The sequence below is a fragment of the Zonotrichia leucophrys genome, chromosome 21 (assembly GCF_028769735.1).
Source record: "Zonotrichia leucophrys gambelii isolate GWCS_2022_RI chromosome 21, RI_Zleu_2.0, whole genome shotgun sequence".
NCBI lineage: Eukaryota > Metazoa > Chordata > Aves > Passeriformes > Passerellidae > Zonotrichia > Zonotrichia leucophrys.
Genome location: NC_088190.1, coordinates 3293584 through 3314191, shown reverse-complemented (window position 1 = coordinate 3314191; position 20608 = coordinate 3293584). Strand labels below are relative to the sequence as shown.

Genomic DNA, 20608 nt, shown 5'->3' with positions numbered 1-20608 from the left:
GGTCGCGCCTGCGCGGCGGGGCCGCGTTGCCATGAGAGCGGCGATGGCGCCGCGCTGAGCCAGGTGGGGCCCGGCCCGGTGCTTCCCCTGCTCCCCGCTCTCCCTCCGCCCCGGGGATCCCCCCCCCGGTCCCGCCAGGTTCCCCCGTGCTTTGTCCGCCGCCCGGCCTGGCTGTGCTCCCGGAGCGGTGCGGCCGTGACCCCTCCGGGCCTGCGCCGCCTGCGGGGTTGGGGCTGGAGGGGGGAGGAAGGGACGGGGCCGGTGCTGGTGCGGGCAGCGATGCTCCCGGTGCTTGTGTCCCCGGCAGTGGGTGTGTGGCTTTCCCAAAAAGACAAAATTGACCTTGTGCTTTGCTTTTTGTTCGTCTGGCTCCAACACCCAGAGCATGGTGCAGCTACAGGTTTGGTACAGGTTGCTCCTGGATGCATTTGGAACTCTTAGTTTCAAGGTCCATCTTGGGTTAGCAGGTTTATTTTATTGGTAGATTGCTCTGCAAGTGATCGAAATCCTCGTTTTGCTCAACAAAAGGTTAAAAGATCAGTTATATTGACTGATCTTTTATCTTTTGGTCTATATTGACTGACCCGCGCCTAAAGAACATTTATGGTACCAATGTTAATCATCGTCTACTGACTCGACTGACCTCAGTTCTTTGACCGTAGTGCCTCAGTGGGTTTTTGTCACCCTTCCAGGGATGAATCTAAGCTTGAAGGCCGTGGCTGTGACCAGCTCATCTGCCCAGGATGCCACACAAGATCGGTTTCACGGTGATCAGCTCGTCGGGACACGAGGATGGGTTCAGTGCTCGGGAGCTGATGGTTCATGCACCGACCGTGAACGGGTGGCGCTCGCCCAGGTACCGTGAGCGGATGGCCTTGGAGCACTCAATTGCAGAAGCACCAAGTTTAAAACAAGTGGCAGATGTACTGTGCATGGACAGAGCAGTTTACAGTATCCCAAACCAAGCTGATAAAGCAAAAAAAGTTTCTATAATCCCATGGCACCCTCATCGTGGGGGAAAAAAGCAGTTTGGTTAACACCTAAAGGCACTGCATTGTATTTAAATAAAGTCCTGGAAAATGAAAATGTTTTTGTTCTTGGCAGTCTTGGAGTTTGGCTTAGTATGAAAAATCCATTTAACTCAACACATCTTCTTAACATGTGTGGGGCACCTGAAGATACGCACGCAGTAAAGGGAAGAGATAAGTGTTTCCACTCTTCTCTTGGGATTCTTACAATATTTATAATATTAGCTTATAATTAACAACTTGAAAGTTGCATAATTAAATGTTACTCAAGTTGGAAGTGAAATCTGCTTTGAAATGATGATTGAATTGAGGAACTGTGTCTCTTTCAGGCTCTGTCAGTACCCCCAGGAGATCACCCTGCAGCTGGTGGAGCGGTGTCGGATCCGGAAGCTGCAGCTGCTCGCTCACCAGTACATGATTGCGAGCAAAATTGAGTTCTACATCAGCGAAAGTCTGCCTGAATACTTTGCTCCCTATCAGTCAGAGAGGTTTCAGAGACTTGGGTGAGACAGAAAGTTCTGGATCAGTTTAATGTCTTAATCAGAAAAGCTTCAGGGGAGAATAATTCTCAGTGTGGGTTGTGGGTGATGCTGTGTGAGCAGCTGGGAGATCCTGGACTTGTGTGGATCTGTGACAAAGCTGGAGATGCAGGTGAATTGCCTTGCCAGGTGACAGCACACAGTTATTTCAGTTGTGAGGTTATGAGGGAGGTTTCACAGTTGTTTCAGTTAGGAGGGGATTTTAAACCCCACCTGTGTGTTTGGATGTATCCTCTGCTCATGTGTTATGTTTTCCTTCCCAGTTATGTCCCTCTCTCAGACAATGAGAAGACTGATTTCAGAGCTCGAGAGTTGAAATCTGTGTACATGGATGCAGTTGGCCAGTACCTGAAGCTGATTTTTCATAAAAATTATGTCAATAAATACAACTTGTACGGGCAGGTGAGTTAGAAGTCCTTACCTGGTAACCCAGGTGACACTTCCATAATAAAGAGCAGGCAGAGAAATCTGCTCCCTTGATTTATGGAAGCAAAAAAATGTTCTTTGAAAGCTCCTGTATTTATTTTAGTTTGTTTTAAAGCACAAAACACAAGGTTAGGAGTGAGTTGGGATCAGGTGGATGCACCTCATCCAGAACAAACAAGTCAAGGGCACATTCTGTCACTCTGTTTGTGCTGAGGTTTAGCCCACACAGCAAGGTCTGTGTGGAGCACAAGGAACTCCCTCTGAGAGCAGCTTGGGGGTCACAAAGCCACTCTGAGTGTTTTGGACCTGTTGTGGAATTAAGTGAAGGTGTTGCACAGCCACCATGGTGCAGACACACAAACACCTGCTCAGTTCTGCTGGGACTCGTTTCAGACCATGGGGTTGTAGATTTGGTGATACATTTTCAACAGAGCAGGAGGCACATTTAGCACTCAGTGCTTCTCTGCTTCCATATCACCCTCCTGACCACAGGCCCTGGTTTTTGTTCCAAGAAAAGAGGAATGTGCTTACACATTTCCATTTTCTGTGAATTTCTGCAGGTTGCCCTGGTAGCTGTGAACATCATTGGGGATCCAGCAGACTATGGCATTGACATGAGCATTGTAAGTCCAAAGCATCCCTGTCCTTTTACTGATGCTCCATTTCTTCAAGTACACGTTCCTGGAGTAATGGGATGAACCTTTCTTGTGCCAGCTCTTCAGCAGAGCTGTGTTGCATTAATTTATTGTTAATGTTCTCTTGAAGCAAGAAATTTGAACCTAATATGGGAATACAAACATTAAAATGTTGGAACATTTTCATTTTTATTGTCTCCAGATTCTTTTGCTTCAGTGTGCCCCAAAACATAAGTGCTTTATGTTACAAAACTGATGTTGGTTGTGGCAAGTCAGAATTCTGTCTTGAACCTGATGTTGGTGAATGTGCATTGAGATTTTCTTTTTCCACCCTTCCAAAGCCTACCAGAGAGCAGCTGATAGATCACTACATGGGAATTAAATCAGATGACCCTGCTTTAAATGGAACTTACCTTGGGTAAGTTTGTTCTTTGCCTATACCCTGGCAAAACCTCTGCTTGGTGTAAAGCAGTTGTTGATCTCTGTGTTTTGTTAATTCCCTGCTAATGAAAAGAGAAACCTACCTTATTGTGGTTTACTTTATTCATTTTGTGCCTTCAGGAAACATGACTCCATTTCACCTCTGGATGATTTGGCCTTTGACATGTACCAGGACCCAGAAGTGGCTCAGATAATCCGGAGGCTGGATGAGAAGAAGAGGGAAGCTGTGCGTTTCGAGTGCTATGACCACGCCAAGAAGCTCAAACAGGCCATTGCAGACTTGCAGAAGGTGCTGTTGGAAGAACTTTGACACCTAAGTGGAGCAGAGCTCCAGTGGCCCATCAGGAATCATAATGATTTTATTTGTGTGGAACCGTAATGATTTTCAATATATTTCCCAAATGATTAATTTTAAAATCATATAGCTTGATTGAGTAATTTGCCTGGGAGCAATGAAAAAAGTAGAGTAATGTGATTCCAAGAAATGGAATGTTAATTACATTTCCAAGAAATGCTTAGTGAGATGATTCCAAGGTGATTTGTACCAATCCTAGGTGGGCGAGCGACTCGGCCGCTACGAGGTGGAGAAGCGTTACGCCGTGGAGAAGGAGGATTATGACCTTGCCAAGAAGAAGAAGGAGCAGATGGATGAGTACAGGCTGAAGGTGTACCAGCAGCTGGAGCTGCACGACCTCCTGGATGCACAGCTGCTGGTGGGTGCTGTTAGTCCAAACTCAGGAGGGTGTTGTAAATAGAAATGGCACAGCAGCCAAACTTCATTCACAGGTTTAAGGGAAATTTTGAGATTTACTAAAGCATTTCAGTTTTCTCTTTGGATTGTGGATTTCTTCAACCTGAGACTCTCAGTGTGGTGTTTTATGAGCATGCTTAGTTTTCCATAAATCCCATTAAACTGTTGAGGTCTCAAGAAAATAGCATTAAAATCCTGAATGTTTTGTATAATTTCAAGACTAGCTGATGCAGATGAATAAGGTGCTGTCTCCTATTTTGGAGGGGTAGAGGGGGCTTAGGATGGTATCAAGGCTAACCATACAGAATCCATGTGATTTTTTTATATCCATAGAGTTATGTAATGTGCTCAGAACAGGAAGTTTTATAATCTCTCCACACATGCACCCACACAAAATTATTTTCTGACTTTTTCATAAAGCTGCTTTCAGTGGGAATGATGACACACCTGTGAGCCAGGTTCAATCTTTACTTGAAATCACCAGAAGCCCGTTGACAGAGTTGTAGCTGTACTGAGAGATTTTAGCACATTTTTAGCCTTGCTGTAAAAATCTTCTTCCCTTTCTCAGATCCGAAAAACTGAGTTGCCCTTGGGATCTGTGAGTGGCACTGAGAGCTCCCAGAACTCCCCTCCTGAGCCTGCAGATCCTCCCCAAGCAGAGCCCCTGAGGGCAGAGGCTGTGCTGGAAGAGCAGTTGGTGGATCCCACTTCTTCTGAGCCTGTTGTTCCCTACCAGTCCCCTCTTTCTCCTCAGACTCAGCCCACAACCTCCAAGGAAGTGTTTTCCAAGGAAAATGTGAGTAGTGTTCCCTCTGTTACTACAGAAACCTGTCAGGGCAAACAATCTGATGTCCAACCTTCCAAATAATATGGTTAACTCATGGTTATCTTGGGTGTGATGCTGCTTTGATGTGAGAAAATTGCACTGAGGTGAATCCAATTAGTGATAAAACCACTTCACATCTGAGTCATTTCAAGAACAACAAATTTTATCTTTTCTGCTAGGTTGAAATTGTACCTTATGATGAGAGACCTCTCCCAACCGTCTGCAAGCAGGTGGATGAAGCTGTTGCCTATGTTGAGCCAGAGGTGATTGAGGAGGATGTGGGTGATGCTCCAAGGACTGGCAATGCTGGGGAGCCTGAACAACTCACACAGAAGGCACTGAGGGAAGCCAGCCCTGTTGTGGAAGTTTTTGGAGAGACTTTGGTAAAAACCAGTAAAACAAGCCCCAAACCCAGTAAAACAAACCCCAAACCCAGTAAAACAAACCTGTGGGTTATTGTGCTCTGTGTTCAGAGGGTTTTTATGTGTTTAGAGATGCTATTTTGAAATCTGAGCTTAAAATTTCACCTTGGCTCTATGGATGCCTGTTTACAGCGTTTTTACCAATCTGTAGCTTTGATGATTGATTATTTGATGTGCTGATAGACAGACAGGATCCAGCAGACTGCTTTAGGGTATGGACCCAGCACACCCATAACTTGCCACTGTCTTTTGGAGGGAGAGAAACCCTCCCTGTGCCTGGAAGGGCTCCATGAGCCTGACCTGTTAATCCCATTTCACTCATCTCATTTCAAAATGTGGGCTTTTAATAAAGCCAGATTCCTGTGGGGAACACCTGGGACTTCACACTTCAGTTCATATGTTCTTTTGAGGCTGGTTCTCTATAAAAATGTTAAATATGTATTGAAATATCTGTGGGGACATTTTAAGAGGTAGATTGTTGTGTGCTCAGGTTTCAGGAGCATATTCCAGAACTTGGTCATGTCGAGAAGAGGCTTTACTGGCAGTGTACGAGAAGCTGATGGAGGTGTCAGTGGACACTCCAAAGGAGGATTTAAGGAACATGCTGAGGGCTGCTGTTTTCCTTGTGAGGAGGGCCATCAAAGACACTGTATCTTCAGTAAGTTGGGATAAGTTTGGTGCTCCAGTAAAGAACTGGCAGCCAAAATTGCAGAACCTTGGGGTTAGGATACTTTGAACAAATACTACTGTTGAATAAATCCAAAACCAAAACAATAACCCTCAAAACTCCCAAGATAACTGGGCAATATCTGGCATTGAACAGATGGAGAAAACTGCCCAGGGCTGAACCATGAGCTGGTGCAGTAAATGTGCAGTGAGGTTGATCCTTTTTCTTTGTTAAATCTGAAATACAACAATGAAATAACTTCTAGTTTCCAGCTCAAAGTACTGCACTTAGCTGAAGGACACTTGGGCATCAAATAAACCTTAAATAAGAAGAAAAGAAGAAAATTGAGCTGGTACTCTTTATGAAACAATTTCTGAAGCCTTTCACCTAAGTCCTAGCAACAGGTTTTCTGGAAGACAGTTGTCTGAAGTAGCTTCCATTAAGGGTGTTACTGTAATTCAGATTATAAATAGATTTTTACTGTATTGTCTGAAAACAAAGGGCTCTGTGTTGGTTTTGCTCAGCATTTTCTTTTCCTTTTTAACTTAGGTTTTTCAGGCTTCCCTGAAACTTCTAAAAATGATCATTACCCAATATATACCAAAACACAAACTGGGGAAGCTGGAAACTTCTCATTGTGTGGAAACAACCCTGCCACATCTGCTTTCTAGAACAGGAGACTCTTCATCCCGCCTTCGTCTTCTGGCTTCAGCCTTCATCCAGGTGGGTGTTTCCCTTCAAATTAGGGAGCTCATAGGTGAGAAACACCTGATCAAAGTGGACTGTGAGACCAGGGTTGGCTGCTGTGAAGTGTTATAGCTTATCACAGAATCTTATCACAACTTAGCACAGAATAGCTGGGGTTGGAAGGGCTTTTTGGAGATCATCCAGTCCAACCCCTGCCAAATCAGGGTCACCTGGAGCAGTCTGGGGGTACCTGCTGCTGCTGCAGGTGTGACTCTTGTGTTCTTTGCTGCAAGTGACCTACAGAGATGAGAAAACTGCTTTGCAGAGACAGGTAATTGTGCTTTTCCAGTGTGCTCGCTGACTTTGTGTGTTTCTAGGAAATTGCACTGTGTCCTGAAGTAAAACCTCTCCAGATTATTCCAGTGCACCTGGCTAAAACATTAAAGCCAAACTCCCCAACACACCTGGCAATGAGTCACGTGGAACTGGTGGAATCTCTCTTGGTGGCCATGGGGACTGAAAACTCTGGGTTTACTGTCAGCAACGTCATGAAGGTAAGAGATTGAGGTTACAGCACATGGAGGATTTTCTGATGGTTTTCTGGGGGCTTGCCTGGCTGGTTTTGAGTGCTTGAGAATTCCTGGAGAGGTACATTCTCCTGAACAACAGTGCTGGTAATTTTAGAGCAGGTTGGACTGGGCTTGGAGCAACCTGGTCTAGTGGGAAGTGTCCATGCCCATGGTATGGGGTAGAATGAGATGAGCTTTAAGATCCCTTTCAACCCAAACCATTCTGGGATTCTATGAAGCAAGATGTTAATATCTGGAAAAAAGGAACCAATGAGTTAAAAAGTGTTTGCAAGAAATCTTGTAGGAAGATTTTTCCTGCTGCGGGAGAGTCTTGGACTAATAAACCAATCCTTAAAAATGCGAGAAAACAGAGAGATAAAAAATCTTTCTGTCATTATTTCCAGTTTGCCACGGGAGCTCTGGAGCACAGGGCCCATGAGGTGCGTGAGGTGGTGCTGAGGATCATCTTTGCCATGTACAGGGAGCACAGGGCAGCTGTGCTGGAATATTTCCCTCTGGACGACGCCGGCGCCCGCAGGACCGTGCGCTACAAAACTCTGTTTGAGGGCTTTGCCAAAATCGATGGGAAATCTTCTGAGAGTGAAGTGAGGGTATGTGAGGAGAGGCAGAACCTACAGGGCCACTTCAGACATGGTGGATTGTATTTACAGGGTTCCCAGATGAAGGAAGGAATGATAAATCTGACTCCATGTTCTCAGAAGGCTAATTTATTATTTTATTATATTATATTAAAGAGTACTGTACTAAACTATACTAAAGAATACAGAAAGAATACTTACAGAAGGCTAAAAAGATAGTAATGAAAACTTGTGACTCTTTCCAGAGCCCTGACACAGCTTGACCCTGATTGGTCAATAAGTCAGAACAATTCACATGAAACCAATGAAACAACCACGTGTTTATTATTTATGATACTATATTATATTAAAGAATACTATACTATACTAAAAATACAGAAAGGATACTTACAGAAGGCTACAAAGATAATAATGAGAACTCCTGACTCTTTCCTGCCAGGCACAGAGAAAAGCAGCAACAGATGCAGAGAAACAGACAAAGGAAGAAATGAAAGTTCTAAAAAGCCACTCAGCAGCTCTCAAATTAATGTTACAAGCAGAGGTTGAAGATGAAGAGGTGAGCATGTTTCAGTTTAAGGTTGTTTTGATCCTTTGCTCCTTGGATATCATGGACTTAGATAATGAGCATTGGTGTTATTAAAAAGAATGAGAAACTCTAGACATACCCTGGGTGTCTTTTTTCCTCAGCAGTCCAGCTTAAAATCTGAGGTGTTGTTCCTCCTAACGTAGTGTAAAATTTGGATTCTTTATTATAATATAACAATAATACCAATATAATATAATAATATATAACATAACATAATTGTATTATATAATACCTTTATAATAAAGCAATAATACCTTTATAATATAGAATAATACCTTAATACAATTGATTTGCCCTAGAACCAGCAGCATAAATGTTGTAGTGCAATGGCTCTGCTTCTAAATTTTAAATTCCAGACAGAAATCAGAATATAGTGTGTTCCCTTTCTCTCTGGAAGGCAAATTTCTGAGTTAAATTTCTTTGTTTGATAGGAGAAAGACTCTTATTTTCAGAAGACAGAGAATGAAGGTAGGTAGTTTGAAATAAGAGTTAAGAATTGTAGATTAATAAATTGTGATTTTGGTTTAATAGTTCTCTCCTTACAGGTTCCCAGGTATATGAAGCTACAGCAGGAAATATTCAGGAGGAACTTTCCTCTGTTGCAAATTACCTGGATAAGTAAGTGAGATGAGCCTCTAATCACCTTAAGCCTTGGTGTTACCTGTGAGCTCCTAACAGTAATAACATTTTTCCAGTAGATCAAAGCTAATTCCTTCAGCAGTGAAACAATAAAGACTAAAATCTCTTCCAACAGGTTTGAAATGATCACCAGGCAATCCTAGGTGCTTTTCTTTGAAGTTCTTGGATAGTGTGACTTTGTACTTTCTTTTTCTGAGTATTTGCTTGTGGGCTAAGAAGTAGCCACAGTTTAATGTTAAGCTGCCAGTGTGAAATAGGGGAAAATATGGTGTGGCTTTGCTGGGTGTTGTAGGGGGAGGGCATAGAAGAAAATTCTGGAAATTCTGAAGCCAGAAAGCCAGTTTTGATGAGGTGCCCTCAGAACTTCTGTAGAATTAATCATTCTCTAAGAAAAATTGCTCTATGATTGTATTTACCCTTAATTACAACCCAGTACCTGCCCCATTCTAAGCTCAGCTCTACACAGGGGAAAGAAAATCTTCAAAATATTGGGGACTTTTGAAAACAGCTTGGAACAGAAGGAACAGGGCTCACCTATTTCTCTCTGATGTCACTGATGTTTGTGGTTTTTTCCCAGCTTGTGTATATTTTGTGGTGAAAGGAACGAGTCCTTCACTGAGGAAGGGTTGGATCTGCATTACTGGAAGCACTGCCCCATGTTAACCCGCTGTGAGCACTGCAAACAGGTCAGACTGAGCTTCCCAGAGCTGCTGAGACATGGACTGCTGTTATTCTGGTTTAGATATGCAAGATATTTATCACTGCAAGATATTTAATTCACATAGGTGAATTCTGAACACACCTATGTGATTTGGGTAGTGCTTTTGGAAAATAGCACCAATAGAAAATGAGTTAATGACTGGACTGAAATGAAATTTTCCCTTTGTCATTTTGGAAGGTGAGGCTGAGCTGATCCCATCTCTGCTTGCTCAGCACAAACCTTGCTGGCTGTGTTGCAGATGCTGGAGATCTGCAGCCTGACAGAGCACCTGCTGACTGACTGTGACAAAAGGGACAGCTTTGGGAGGTGCCCACGCTGCAGAGAGGCCGTGCCCAAGGACGAGCTGCCCAGACACATAAAGAGCAGGATTTGCAATCGTGAGTAGCTCCAAACAGGGAGGTGGAACAGCAGAGGTTCAGATTTCAAACACCAGGGATCTTTGGCAAGTCAGGCTTAGGGATCTGTGTAAATCCTCAGGATGGGATAAATGCCTGAGTTTTCTGGTGCTTGGCCTGTGTGAATGTGTGTTGGGAGGGTGAGTGAGAAGATTGGGAAATCTCTTCCATATCCCTGTAGATTAAGCATTATTCCAGCACAGAAAGGACATGGACCTGTTCTGGAGTGAGTTCAGAGGAGGCACCAAGTTGATCAGAGGGTTGGGTCACCTCTGTGGGGTGACCATATCTTTATTATTCCCCACATACACTGTGGAGAAAGGCTGAGAGAATTGGGATTGCCTGGAGAAGAAAAGGCTTTGGGGTGACTTAATTCTAATTGTGGCCTTCTAGTAGGGGCTGAAGGGGCTACAGGAGAGGTGGAGAGAGGCTGTTTGGAAGGGCCTGGAGTGACAGGACAAGGGGGAGCAGGATGATCTTTAAGGTTCCTTCCAATCCATGGGATTCTGGATTCTGAGATTCCTTTTGATCTTGTTTTGGTGATTAAACACAGGGCTTCTTTGGGAGCAGTTAATGGTAACAGCAGCTGGGTTAGACATTGGGTAGTTTTATGGTACTTGCTGTGCAGATTCTCTTCTTGTGTCTGAAATTAGCCTCTCTTTGCAATTCTTACATTATTTGTCAAACAATTTCAGCTGCCAAACCAGAAAATGTGGCAAACCACTGCCCTTTGTGCCATGAGAACTTTCCTCCTGGAGAAGAGGTGAGGCCACCCTTCCCTTTGGGCAGATGTTGGTATGGGTTGGTTTAATGTTTAATGTTGGTTTAATGTTGGTTTAATGTGATGGACCTTTCACAATATATTAAAATAATGGAGATATTAATTTCTATTTCATACCAAGGAGCTCATACTTTGAAAAAGCAGATTAAAGTGCTGTTGATATAAAGTCTGTATACAATTAGTGCTAATTTTGCTGGAGTTGTGCTATCATTGCTTTGTAATTGACTTCAGGCCTGGAGATCTCACCTGATGAGCAGAGATGGCTGCAAAATGAACCAGAGGAGGACATCTCTCCTGAACAAAACCATTCTGCTGCAGCCTGGTAAGACATCAGTTAATGATAATAACATTTGTTCTTTTTACTGTGTTGCCTTTGCTTAAGGAAAGTGTTATATCCCCAAGAGCTGTGTCTGTGCAGCTCCTGGTTTGCATTTGGGTGAGAAGTGATAATTCTTGTGCTGGAGCAGTGTGCTTGGGGAGTAAATTCCCAAACTCATGCAATAACAGTCATGTTCAAAGGAAGACACGAGCTCAGCTGGGAAAAACTGGCAGATTTGATAAATTGATCAGTTCAGGGATTTTTTCTGCAGAACAGGATGACCATGAATAGAACAATCAGCTGAACAGTGTTCTGGAAAGCTCCTGAATGCTGACACAGAGAACCAGAGCCTGATTTAGCTTTTAGTGTCCAATCAAAGGTTGCTAATCTGATCCTAATTACAGGGTGAACTGAACAGTGAGTGCTGTGCACTGCTTTTCCTTTCCAGTCCAGACTCAGGAACCTGACAGATTTATCATTGTGCAGCTTTTTCACCATCAGAGACATTGATGATGTCAGGTGGTGTTTTTTCCAGCAGTTTCCTTTATGAAGAACATGGAAAATCCTTTTATTTCCAGAAGTTAAACAAACTGCCTGCAACACCAGAACTTTTGGCCAGTAACATCCAAACCTTTCCTCCTTCAGACTCTGGAGTTTTCTAGTCAGCTGTGTGTTCAGTTCACATGCTCTGAGCTGTGCTCTGCTCATATCTGCATGTCACTGTCCCAGGTTCCTGGAAAGAGCTGTGGAATTGGCCATTCCAGCTGACCTAAATGAATCATAGGGGTTAAAATCATCACTTTCTGGTGTTAAATTGGATTCACAATCCTGTCTGTCTGTCCTCAGCTTTGCTGTTTGTACTGGCTAATGAGACACCAATCAGTTGTTAGTTTGTCACTGCTTAGAATTTGGAAACAGAAGCAAATCCTGCCTGGATAAGCTCTGATTCTATTTCCTAGAGGTAGGAAAGGAGCCCTGACCATTCAGACACTGCTGGTGTGGAACATGCTGAGGCTCAGTGCCTGCCAGCTGCTGCTTGCTTCAGTCATTCACACTGAACAGATCTTGGGAATCAAACCAGTACATTAATTTCACTCCTGGGACTAGATGTGCTTGCAATAATGATCTCTATTTTTCTCTTTGCAGCCAAAGCATTTGGCCACTATTTAAGGAGACCAGGTCCTTCAAGAACAAAGTTTCAATCTCCTTCAGTAGGAAGCAAGATCAGAACTCGAGGGGCCCCAAATAAAAACACTGGCAAAACATACTCCAAGCGATGACAGGAAAAGTATTTCTTCCTTTGTCTGAATAACTGGGCACATGGCTTTTCTGAGCTATTTAAAAATTGTAGGCAACTTGTATCATCTTTTTGTGGGTTGTTTTTAGGCTTGAGCAGTGCCTGGTGTGATCCCCACGGCGTTGCTGTCACTGCAGCACTGGGCTTTGCTTTGCTAGGAATGCTCATGTTGGAAATACCAAATGCTCTGGGACAAAAACATTATTTTGACAGAATACTGTGCTCTCCTTTCCAATCCCATGTCAGTAATTTAATGGGTTCAAAGACATTAATTATGTCAGGGGAGAGAAGTCTGTTTCCTGGTGCTTGAGGAACAGGCACCACACATGGGGGAAGCCTGGCCTTGTGTGTGTGTCAGATTTAGGGTTCTAAAGGCAGCAGAGCTGTACCCAAAGCACTGCTCAGCCCCAGGAATTTGCACCAAATGAAAAGCCAGAGGGCTGGCTGGATGTTTTCCTGGTTGTGCCACTGTGCAGGAGGTGACAGGACATTGTGGCCTCTCACTGTGCACCAAGTGCCTTAGGAGCCCACTTGGCAGGAGGGTTAAACCAAACCCTCCAAGTCTGTATTCCCCTTACAGAAATGAAAAAATAATCTTGGTTGGGTCCTGAAGAGCTTGAATTAGTAAATATAGTCATTTTTGCCTGCTTTAGTGCACTTTCAGCTCAAATACTGAGCTCCTCTAGTTAGATATTGATTAAAATAACCATCCACAGACTGGAGCACGTGAACAGCTTCAGAGAGACAAAGTCTGTTAAGACCAAGGCATGAAGCTTTGTACCAAAGCAGCCATTCTCACATCTCTAACATTCTCTCTTTAACATTCCAGCTGTTGCTTTCCAGTGTGGAATTGGTACCATGGGCACAGGAATGAGTGGTCATGATCATATGAGGGGAAATTTGGGGGTTTTTGCTCCCATGGAGTGACTTTGTGGTGTTGTTTTGTATATAGAGCTGATTTTGTAATACAGTTTTTCTAGTTTGCCTGCAGCCTGCATACCAGATTATGGATTTTTCAGGTAGATCAGTGTGCTTGGATTTCAAAATTATTTGTATAAATTGTTTCTCTAACTCTTCAAAATACATATTTCAATATTTATACACACATTAAGAACATATATATAGGTATTTTTATGTTCCCTTTAGTGACATGGGTTCTTATTTGAGGGCCTGATTCTCTATGCTAAATAAATAATAAATATTTCAAAATAGCCATTTATCTTGCTCAGAGGTGTAAGGATGAAAACTACTCTATAGTACAATCAGGAAATAACTTAGTGGTGATAAAATTTTTTAGAATGTGAAAGGACCCTTTTGGAGTACAGTAATACCACCAGTGTCTTGTTTAAAGGTGAATTTACTGGGGTTCTCCTTAATTAACAACCTGGCTTTGCTGCAGTGGCAAAATAAACACTGGAGTGAAAACCACCATGAGGTTTGATGCTGTGCCACCAAGTCTTGAGCAGAATATTCCAGAGAAAATCCATTGCACAGGTGTGGGTCTGGACAGTGAAAGGAGGGCTGCAAAGTGTTGTACTGGAACCTGGATTTGGCTACAATGGGGCCTCAGTAGGAAAGCAAGGAAAGAGTGTGGTCCTGAGTGGTCTCTGTCCATCTGAGCTGTGCCTGAGTGTCAGCTGGGGCATTTCCATGTGTCACTGCAGGGATGGTTCCAGGGCAGCCCCTGTCCATGTGTGCAGGAGTTGATCTCATCCCAAAAGACCTCTTGGTGTTCCTCTACTCCAAGAGAGCAATTTATAGTGATTGCATGTTCCTAAATGCTGGATAAGCAAATCACACATTGAAATCTAGGAGATATTATCAGGAAAAGGAGTCGCTTGTGTTAAATGTCAGTTATTTTTATTGCACATATTTAATAAATTACTTTAGCCAGTCTGGAGGGTACGTCTGCATTTTCCACCTGCTACAATGGAAATGGGTACAGAGTGGGGTGAGGCTGTGGTTCCTGCAGCACCTGTGGGTGCCTGTGAGTGCTGTACCTGTGTGAGCCATGCCTGTGGGACCTGTACCAGCCGTGACAGTGTGTGACATTGTGTGCTCTATGTGTGTGAGCTGAATCTGGACCTGTACATGTGTGAGCTGTACCTGGACCTGCCTGAGCCGTGCCTGTGTGACAGGTACCAGTGTGTGCTCTGTATGTGTGAGCTGGATCTGGACCTGTACATGTGTGAGCTGTACTTGGACCTGTGTGACCTGTACCAGTGTGTGCTGTAATTGTGTGAGCTGCACGTGTGTGTGCTGTCACTGGACCTGTGTGACTTGTGAGCTATACAGGTATGTGCTGTAGCTGTGTGAACTGCATATGTGAGCTGTACCTGGACCTGTGTGACTTGTACCAGTGTGTGCTGTAGTTGTGTGAGCTGTACCTGGACCTGTGTGACTTGTACGTGTGTGAGCTTTACCTGTGTAAGCTGTACCTGGACCTGTGCGGCCCCGCTGGGGCAGACCCGCGGCTCAGCAGCGATGCGGTCCCGTATTTTGCCCTTGTTTAAGGTATCACTGCATCCAGGAGCAGCGATCCCATCCCGTTCCGCTGCATTCCCGCTGCCGCGTTCCCGCCGCGGGTTCAGGCGGCGGCCGGACCCTCCCCGAGGGCGGGACCGAGCCGGGGGCGGCCCTTGCACGGCAGCGGCGGCGGCTCCGGGCGGGCTCTGTGCGCGATGGCGGCGGCGGCGGGGCCGTGGCCGGAGCTGGAGGCGGCGGCGCGGGAGCGGCGGCGGGAGCTGTCGCTGTCGGGCGCGGCGGTGGCCGAGCGGGTGGCGGCGGGCGGCGGGCGGCTGCCGGAGGCGCTGCTGGCGCTGCCGCTGCTGCAGTCGCTGGAGCTGAGCGGCTGCGCGGCGCTGCGGGAGCTCGGCCCGGGCGTGGCGGCCGCGCTGCCCGCGCTGCACACGCTGGTGCTGAGCCGCAACGCGCTGGGCCCGGCCGGGCTGGGCGAGGGGCTGGGCGGGCCCCTGCCCGCGCTCCGCCTGCTCGACCTGTCCGGGAACGGGCTGGAGGCGCTGCCCGCCGCGCTCGGAGGGACGGGCGGCGGCGCGGGGGACGCGGCCCCGGCCTTCCCGCAGCTGCGCAGCCTCAACCTGAGCGCGAACCGGCTGCGGGAGCTGGGCCCGGGGCTCGCCCGCGCGGCCCCGCAGCTGCAGGAGCTGCTGCTGTCCGGGAACCGGCTGCGAGCGCTGCCCGGAGGGCTCCTGGCCCCCGACGGGCCGCCCGCGCCCTTCCCGCTGCTCAGCCGCCTGGACGCGGCCGACAACGAGGTGGCCGAGCTGGGTGCGGACATCGCGGCGCTGCCGGCGCTCAAGGTGGGAGCCGAGCCCGCGCCCCGCACGGGTCCCCGTGGGGCAGCCCTGACCGTCCCACCTCTGGCTCCTTCAGAGCGTCCCCATGGCCCACCCCTGACCGTCCCATCTCTGTCTCCTCCAGAGCGTGCCCATCGCGCACCCCTGGCCGTCCCATCTCTGTCTCCTCCAGAGCGTGCCCATCGCGCACCCCTGACCGTCCCATCTCTGTCTCCTCCAGAGCGTCCCCATCGTGTATCCCTGACCGCCCCATCTCTGTCTTGTCCAGAGTGTCCCCTGGGGCAGCCCTGACCGCCCCATCTCTGCTCCAGAGTGTCCCCATCGCGCACCTCTGACCGTCCCACCTCTGTCTCCTCCAGAGCATCCCCATCGCTCACCCCTGACCCATCTCTGTCTCCTGCAGAGCCTGGATGTGGCCAACAACCAGCTGCGGGAGCTGCCCGCCGCGCTGGCCGACTGCCCCCGCCTGAAGGAGGCCAACTTCAAGGGCAACCAGCTGAGGGACAAGCGGCTGGAGAAGATGGTCAATGGGTGCCAGACCAAGGCCATTCTGGAGTACCTACGGGCCGGGGGACGTGGGAAGGGGAAGGCTGAGACTGGCAGAGAGGACGTCAGGAAGAAGAAGAGGGAGAAGCAGCAGAAGAAGGATGGTGGGGATGGGGAGCAGGATGAGGTGGAAGAGGCGAGCAAGCTGCTGGTGAAGGTTCTGCACGTCTCTGAGAACCCAGCGCCTTTGGTGGTCAAAGTGAGCCCGAGCGTCAAGGATGTGCGAGCCTTCATCGTGTGCTGTGTGCTGAAAGGAGTGAACTTAAAGCCGGGCAATGCTCTCAAGAGGTTCCTGACCATGCAGGTAACAGCTGCAGCCTCGTGGTACTCATTTGGAGTGGGAATGTTGCTGGCAGAGTTGGAAATAGACTGTTCTAGGCCTCTTCCAGCAGATGAGTTTGGAAACTTAAGGTGAGCTCCTCGCCCAGCAGCTGTGAGGGTTCAGGGTGAGCTGTCCCTGCCAGCAGCACATGCCCAGTCAGTCTGAAATCAGCAGAACTGGTTTTGGGAAATACCCATCAGAGCTCAGGTATTGCTATGAGGGAAATGGACACACTCACATTTGTGTTGTGACTGTAACAGCAGCTTGTTAGTGCTGTGGAACCTGTTAAAAGCTAAAAATAACCCTGTGTAGAGATCCCCTGGATTGGCTCCAGCGTCCCTGATCTGTTAAAACCCTGTTACACTCCCAGCTTCCTGACTGAGGTATCCTGCTCACAGACCTTAGGTGGCAGGTGGGAGCTGCTTTCAGGTTACAAGGCTTAAATATTTGGGATTGCTTTCTGACTTAAAATTTGGTTTCCCTGTAGACAAACATGTCGCATGTTGTCAGGCTTTGCTACCTTTGCATTTGGGCTGTAACGGAGGTCCAGGTGAAGGGAAGGGCTCTGTTTTAGTCACCTAGTGCTGCCAACATTAAATACAGAAAAATCTGCACATAGTAGGGATAAATTACATTGACTTTTTCACCTTTTTTGATGACATCCTCTATGTTTCAGACCAAGCTGCACGAGGACATCTGTGAGAAGCGCACAGTGGCCACCATTGCCACCCATGACTTGCAGCTGGTCAAAGCTCCTCTGACATATGATGTTCAGCCTCCTGATGAGCTCAAGGTAGGGCTTAAGGATGTTTTCTTATCCCCTAGAACCTAGAAAACAAACTCCAGGAACTTTAGATGTTGTACTGATTTCCTTGCTGTCCTGCTGTACCAGGTGCCTGGTTTAGTACTAGTGACTGAGCCTGTTTTTCAAGTGGGTGTTACAACAATCCATGTGAAATGGAAATTATTTCCATGCTGAAAAAGGCATGAAGACATGCAGGGATATTGTTTAATTATTGACTTGCTTACAGGGGAGTGTTGTAACCCTGGTGTTTGAGTGAAATTCAGTTAAAATGTGTGACGGTTTTCACAGGGGTTCTTGGATGAGGGAAGAGACGAGGATCTGACTCCATGTTTCAGAAGGCTTGATTTGTTATTTTATTATATATATTACATTAAAACTATACTAAAAGAATAGAAGAAAGGATTTCATCAGAAGGCTAGCTAAAAATAGAATAGGAAGGAATGGTAACAAAAGCTTGTGGCTCAGACTATTTGTCTGAGCCAGCTGACTGTGATTGGCCATTAGTTAGAAACAACCACATGAGACCAATCACAGATCAACCTGTTGCATTCTGCAGCAGCAGATAATCAATGTTTACATTTTGTTCCTGAGGCCTCTCAGCTTCTCAGGAGGAAAAAAAATCCTAAAGAAAGGATTTTTCATAAAAGTTGTCTGTGACAAAAATATTTTGTTTTCCTGTGTGGTGCAGATCATGCCCCTGGGTCGGAAGGAGATCAAGGCCAAGGATCTTCTCCGGCAGCTGCAGCTGGAGGCTGAGGAGCAGCGGAAGCAGAAGAAGCGTCAGAACGTCTCTGGGCTGCACAAGTCAGTGCCTTGTTGTGGTTTTCCCACATACATTTAGGTGACTGCACTGGGGATGTGGCAGATGTGTTCAGAACAGCAGATAGAAGGGAAGCAGAGAGGGTTGAAGGGTGTGTGGTGCACGTGCTGTGAGCTGAGGGAATCAGAGATGAGGTAAACTTGATGTAGTAGCAAATGGGCTGTAAAGCAGTGCTGAGATCACACACTGATTCCTTTTTGTCACTATTTCCTGCCCTTGTGTCCAGCTGCTCTCTCTGTTGCTCACTTCTTGCTGCTTTGTTTCTTGTGGCAGGTACCTGCAGCTGCTGGATGGCAAAGACAACTACCCGTGCCTGGTGGATGCTGAAGGTGCTGTGATTTCCTTCCCACCAATAACCAATAGTGAGAAAACAAAGGTACTTCCCATTCATGGAAATACATTAATAACTAAGCAGTGTTTCTTTCTGTTGAGAGATGTTTAAGTCAAAGGCATACACAGTTCTGTGAAACTTGTGCTTGTAGTCCAAGTATAAACTCTTACAGTTTATATGGGCTCCACTGTCAGACTGAGAGGGATCTGGCAGTTACAGTTTTACCTCTTTAAATCTGTTCCAAAGCACCAGTCTGCCTGTGCAAAAGCTTTGGAAGGGCAATAGTATGGTTTTTTATTTGTAAAGAACAGCAGAGCTTTGCCCCTGATTAAACAGGGTGAAAGCCTTCACTCTGTGCACTGGGATGTGTCCAGGGGGCTGTGGGTGAGCTGCTCTGACTCCTGACTTGCTTCATCTCTGAAACTCTTACAGATTAGAAAAGAGACCCGGGACCTGTTTCTGGAAGTGACGAGTGATACCAGTTTACAGATCTGCAAAGATGTCATGGACACCCTTATCCTGGTAGGGAGTTCAGGAAAATATTCTTCCGTTCTTGGGGGGCCTCCTACCAAATGTGTCATTGCTCACATGCGTTGAGAAGAACACAGAAGTTGATTTGTATTTTTGTAGTATTGTTACTCCCTCTCTTCGTTCCCTGCCACAGAATTGATGTTGTTCTCTGTATTTTGCTTTTAACAGAAAATTGCAGAGCTGAACAGATCTGCCTTGGAGAACAAGGAAGGCTCTGGCTCAGATATGGAATCAGATGCTCTCTGTGGAGCAGGGAATTTGAACCTGCCCTTGGTGGTGGAGCAGGTGCGAGTGGTGGACACGGATGGGAACTTGAAAGTACTTTATCCTTCCAAAACTGACCTGGCCACAGTGGCCTCTCTGCTGACTGTGATCCGTTAGCAGCTGCCTGAGCTGAGAGAGGATTCCATTGCCTTTATTTGGGTTTTTTTACGTATATTCAACAACACAACTGGTGCACAGTGAGATGGTTTGGGTTTTTAAAGAAAAGATGTGGAGCATCCTGCTGGGAAAGCAATGGCTTCAGAGTTTGGTGAGCTACAGCAAGGAGAATTGGGATTTTCATCCTTAACAGAGATCACCTGTGCAAAAGAGCAGCATCTTCAAACATGGACTGAAGGCAGAGAAGCTGGTGGATGTCAGAATGCAGTAGAGAAGATCATTACAACGTTTAAAACAAGCACAGTCACATTTTTCTGCAAGATCACTTTTTCCTCCTGGTGTTTCATCTGGATCATTTTTATGGCAGCAGAGAAATGCAGTAATTGGCAGTGTGGAACTGAGGTCCTCTGCTGGGTACAACTTGGAGCCAGAATGCCAGAGCACTTTGCTGACATCTTGTTCTGCAGAATTTTATCTGGAATAGCTGTGAACATTTAGTTGGTGTCAGAAGCGTTTAATTGCTGTCAGAACTTGAGGGATGCATTTTAATGTGACGGTTTTTGTGTTCAGGCATGAGCACAGCTTCCATTTTTAAGGGATTTGTTGAGGGTTTGTGTGTCTCAGTGCACTTCAGGGCCATCCTCCGTCCCTGTGGGAATTGTGGTGACCTTGTGTGTGCCCAGAGAGTTACTGTGGGTGAGCACTTCCAAAATACAGGAAGTTGGAGCAGTTCTTGTCTGGCAGTCTCTATATGTGTGGGTGAGCACTGGTGTGCACTCACACCTCTCCCTAAGGCAAGGTGGCCCCCAGACTGACTCTTTTCTGGTAAAAAATGACATCTCAGAGCTCCAACTGAACTGCTGCTATGTCAAATGCATCCCCATGTTAGGACTTGCACATGGAATGGAAAAATAAAACAGCTTTTGCAGCCCTGGCACTGTCCCTCGTTTTGGCACTGGGGGATGTTCAGTCAGGTCACTTAAAACTTCCCAAGGTTAAAATGGGAATTATACACTGCCCAGCTGCTTGTAGCCAAGCCAGCCTTGTGCTTCAGGCTCCTCTGGGAAGTCAAGTGTTACTGCAGACCAAGGACTTCCAGTGACTTGTGCTCTGATTCAGAATTAACATAGACCAGGGAATACAGGGGACAGGTAATTGCTGCACTTGTAATTTGCCATGGGAAAACTCAGCCCATTCTGATTTCACAAATTTTCTTCCCAATGAACT

The 20608-nt window shown here is 46.4% G+C and overlaps 2 protein-coding genes across 4 annotated transcripts; both read left to right on the top strand.

Moving 5' to 3' along the window:
• Positions 1-14223, top strand: CEP104 (centrosomal protein 104). Of its 3 annotated transcripts, none has more exons than XM_064730719.1 (22): positions 1-63; positions 693-856; positions 1358-1531; positions 1831-1969; positions 2554-2616; positions 2970-3046; positions 3190-3358; positions 3624-3782; positions 4389-4616; positions 4826-4909; positions 5559-5726; positions 6285-6458; positions 6800-6976; positions 7396-7602; positions 8030-8146; positions 8608-8644; positions 8722-8794; positions 9393-9501; positions 9775-9913; positions 10627-10694; positions 10944-11034; positions 12178-14223. In XM_064730719.1, exons 2-22 carry the CDS (start codon positions 744-746, stop codon positions 12309-12311), a joined length of 2700 nt encoding a protein of 899 aa, XP_064586789.1. In that variant the 5' UTR covers positions 1-63; positions 693-743; the 3' UTR covers positions 12312-14223. The 3 variants fall into 3 exon arrangements, with proteins under 3 accessions (XP_064586789.1, XP_064586787.1, XP_064586788.1); XM_064730717.1 differs by having other exon boundaries at positions 4826-5029; XM_064730718.1 differs by lacking the exon at positions 1-63 and having other exon boundaries at positions 671-856; positions 4826-5029.
• A 782-nt stretch (positions 14224-15005) lies between these two features.
• LRRC47 (leucine rich repeat containing 47) lies at positions 15006-20315 on the top strand. The gene is made up of 7 exons (XM_064730536.1): positions 15006-15648; positions 16049-16495; positions 17190-17306; positions 18007-18122; positions 18412-18514; positions 18902-18991; positions 19169-20315. Exons 1-7 carry the CDS (start codon positions 15010-15012, stop codon positions 19379-19381), a joined length of 1725 nt encoding a protein of 574 aa, XP_064586606.1. The 5' UTR covers positions 15006-15009; the 3' UTR covers positions 19382-20315.
• The last annotated feature ends 293 nt before the right edge of the window (positions 20316-20608 follow it).

Coding starts and splice junctions, on each gene's coding strand:
- LRRC47 (XM_064730536.1), top strand. CDS start 15,010: ATGGCGGCGGCGGCGGGGCCGTGGCCGGAGCTGGAGGCGGCGGCGCGG. Junction 16,496..17,189: donor AGAGGTTCCTGACCATGCAG/GTAACAGCTGCA, acceptor TCTATGTTTCAG/ACCAAGCTGCACGAGGACAT. Junction 18,123..18,411: donor AACGTCTCTGGGCTGCACAA/GTCAGTGCCTTG, acceptor TTCTTGTGGCAG/GTACCTGCAGCTGCTGGATG.
- CEP104 (XM_064730717.1), top strand. CDS start 744: ATGCCACACAAGATCGGTTTCACGGTGATCAGCTCGTCGGGACACGAG. Junction 1,970..2,553: donor AATACAACTTGTACGGGCAG/GTGAGTTAGAAG, acceptor GAATTTCTGCAG/GTTGCCCTGGTAGCTGTGAA. Junction 7,603..8,029: donor CTTCTGAGAGTGAAGTGAGG/GTATGTGAGGAG, acceptor CTTTCCTGCCAG/GCACAGAGAAAAGCAGCAAC.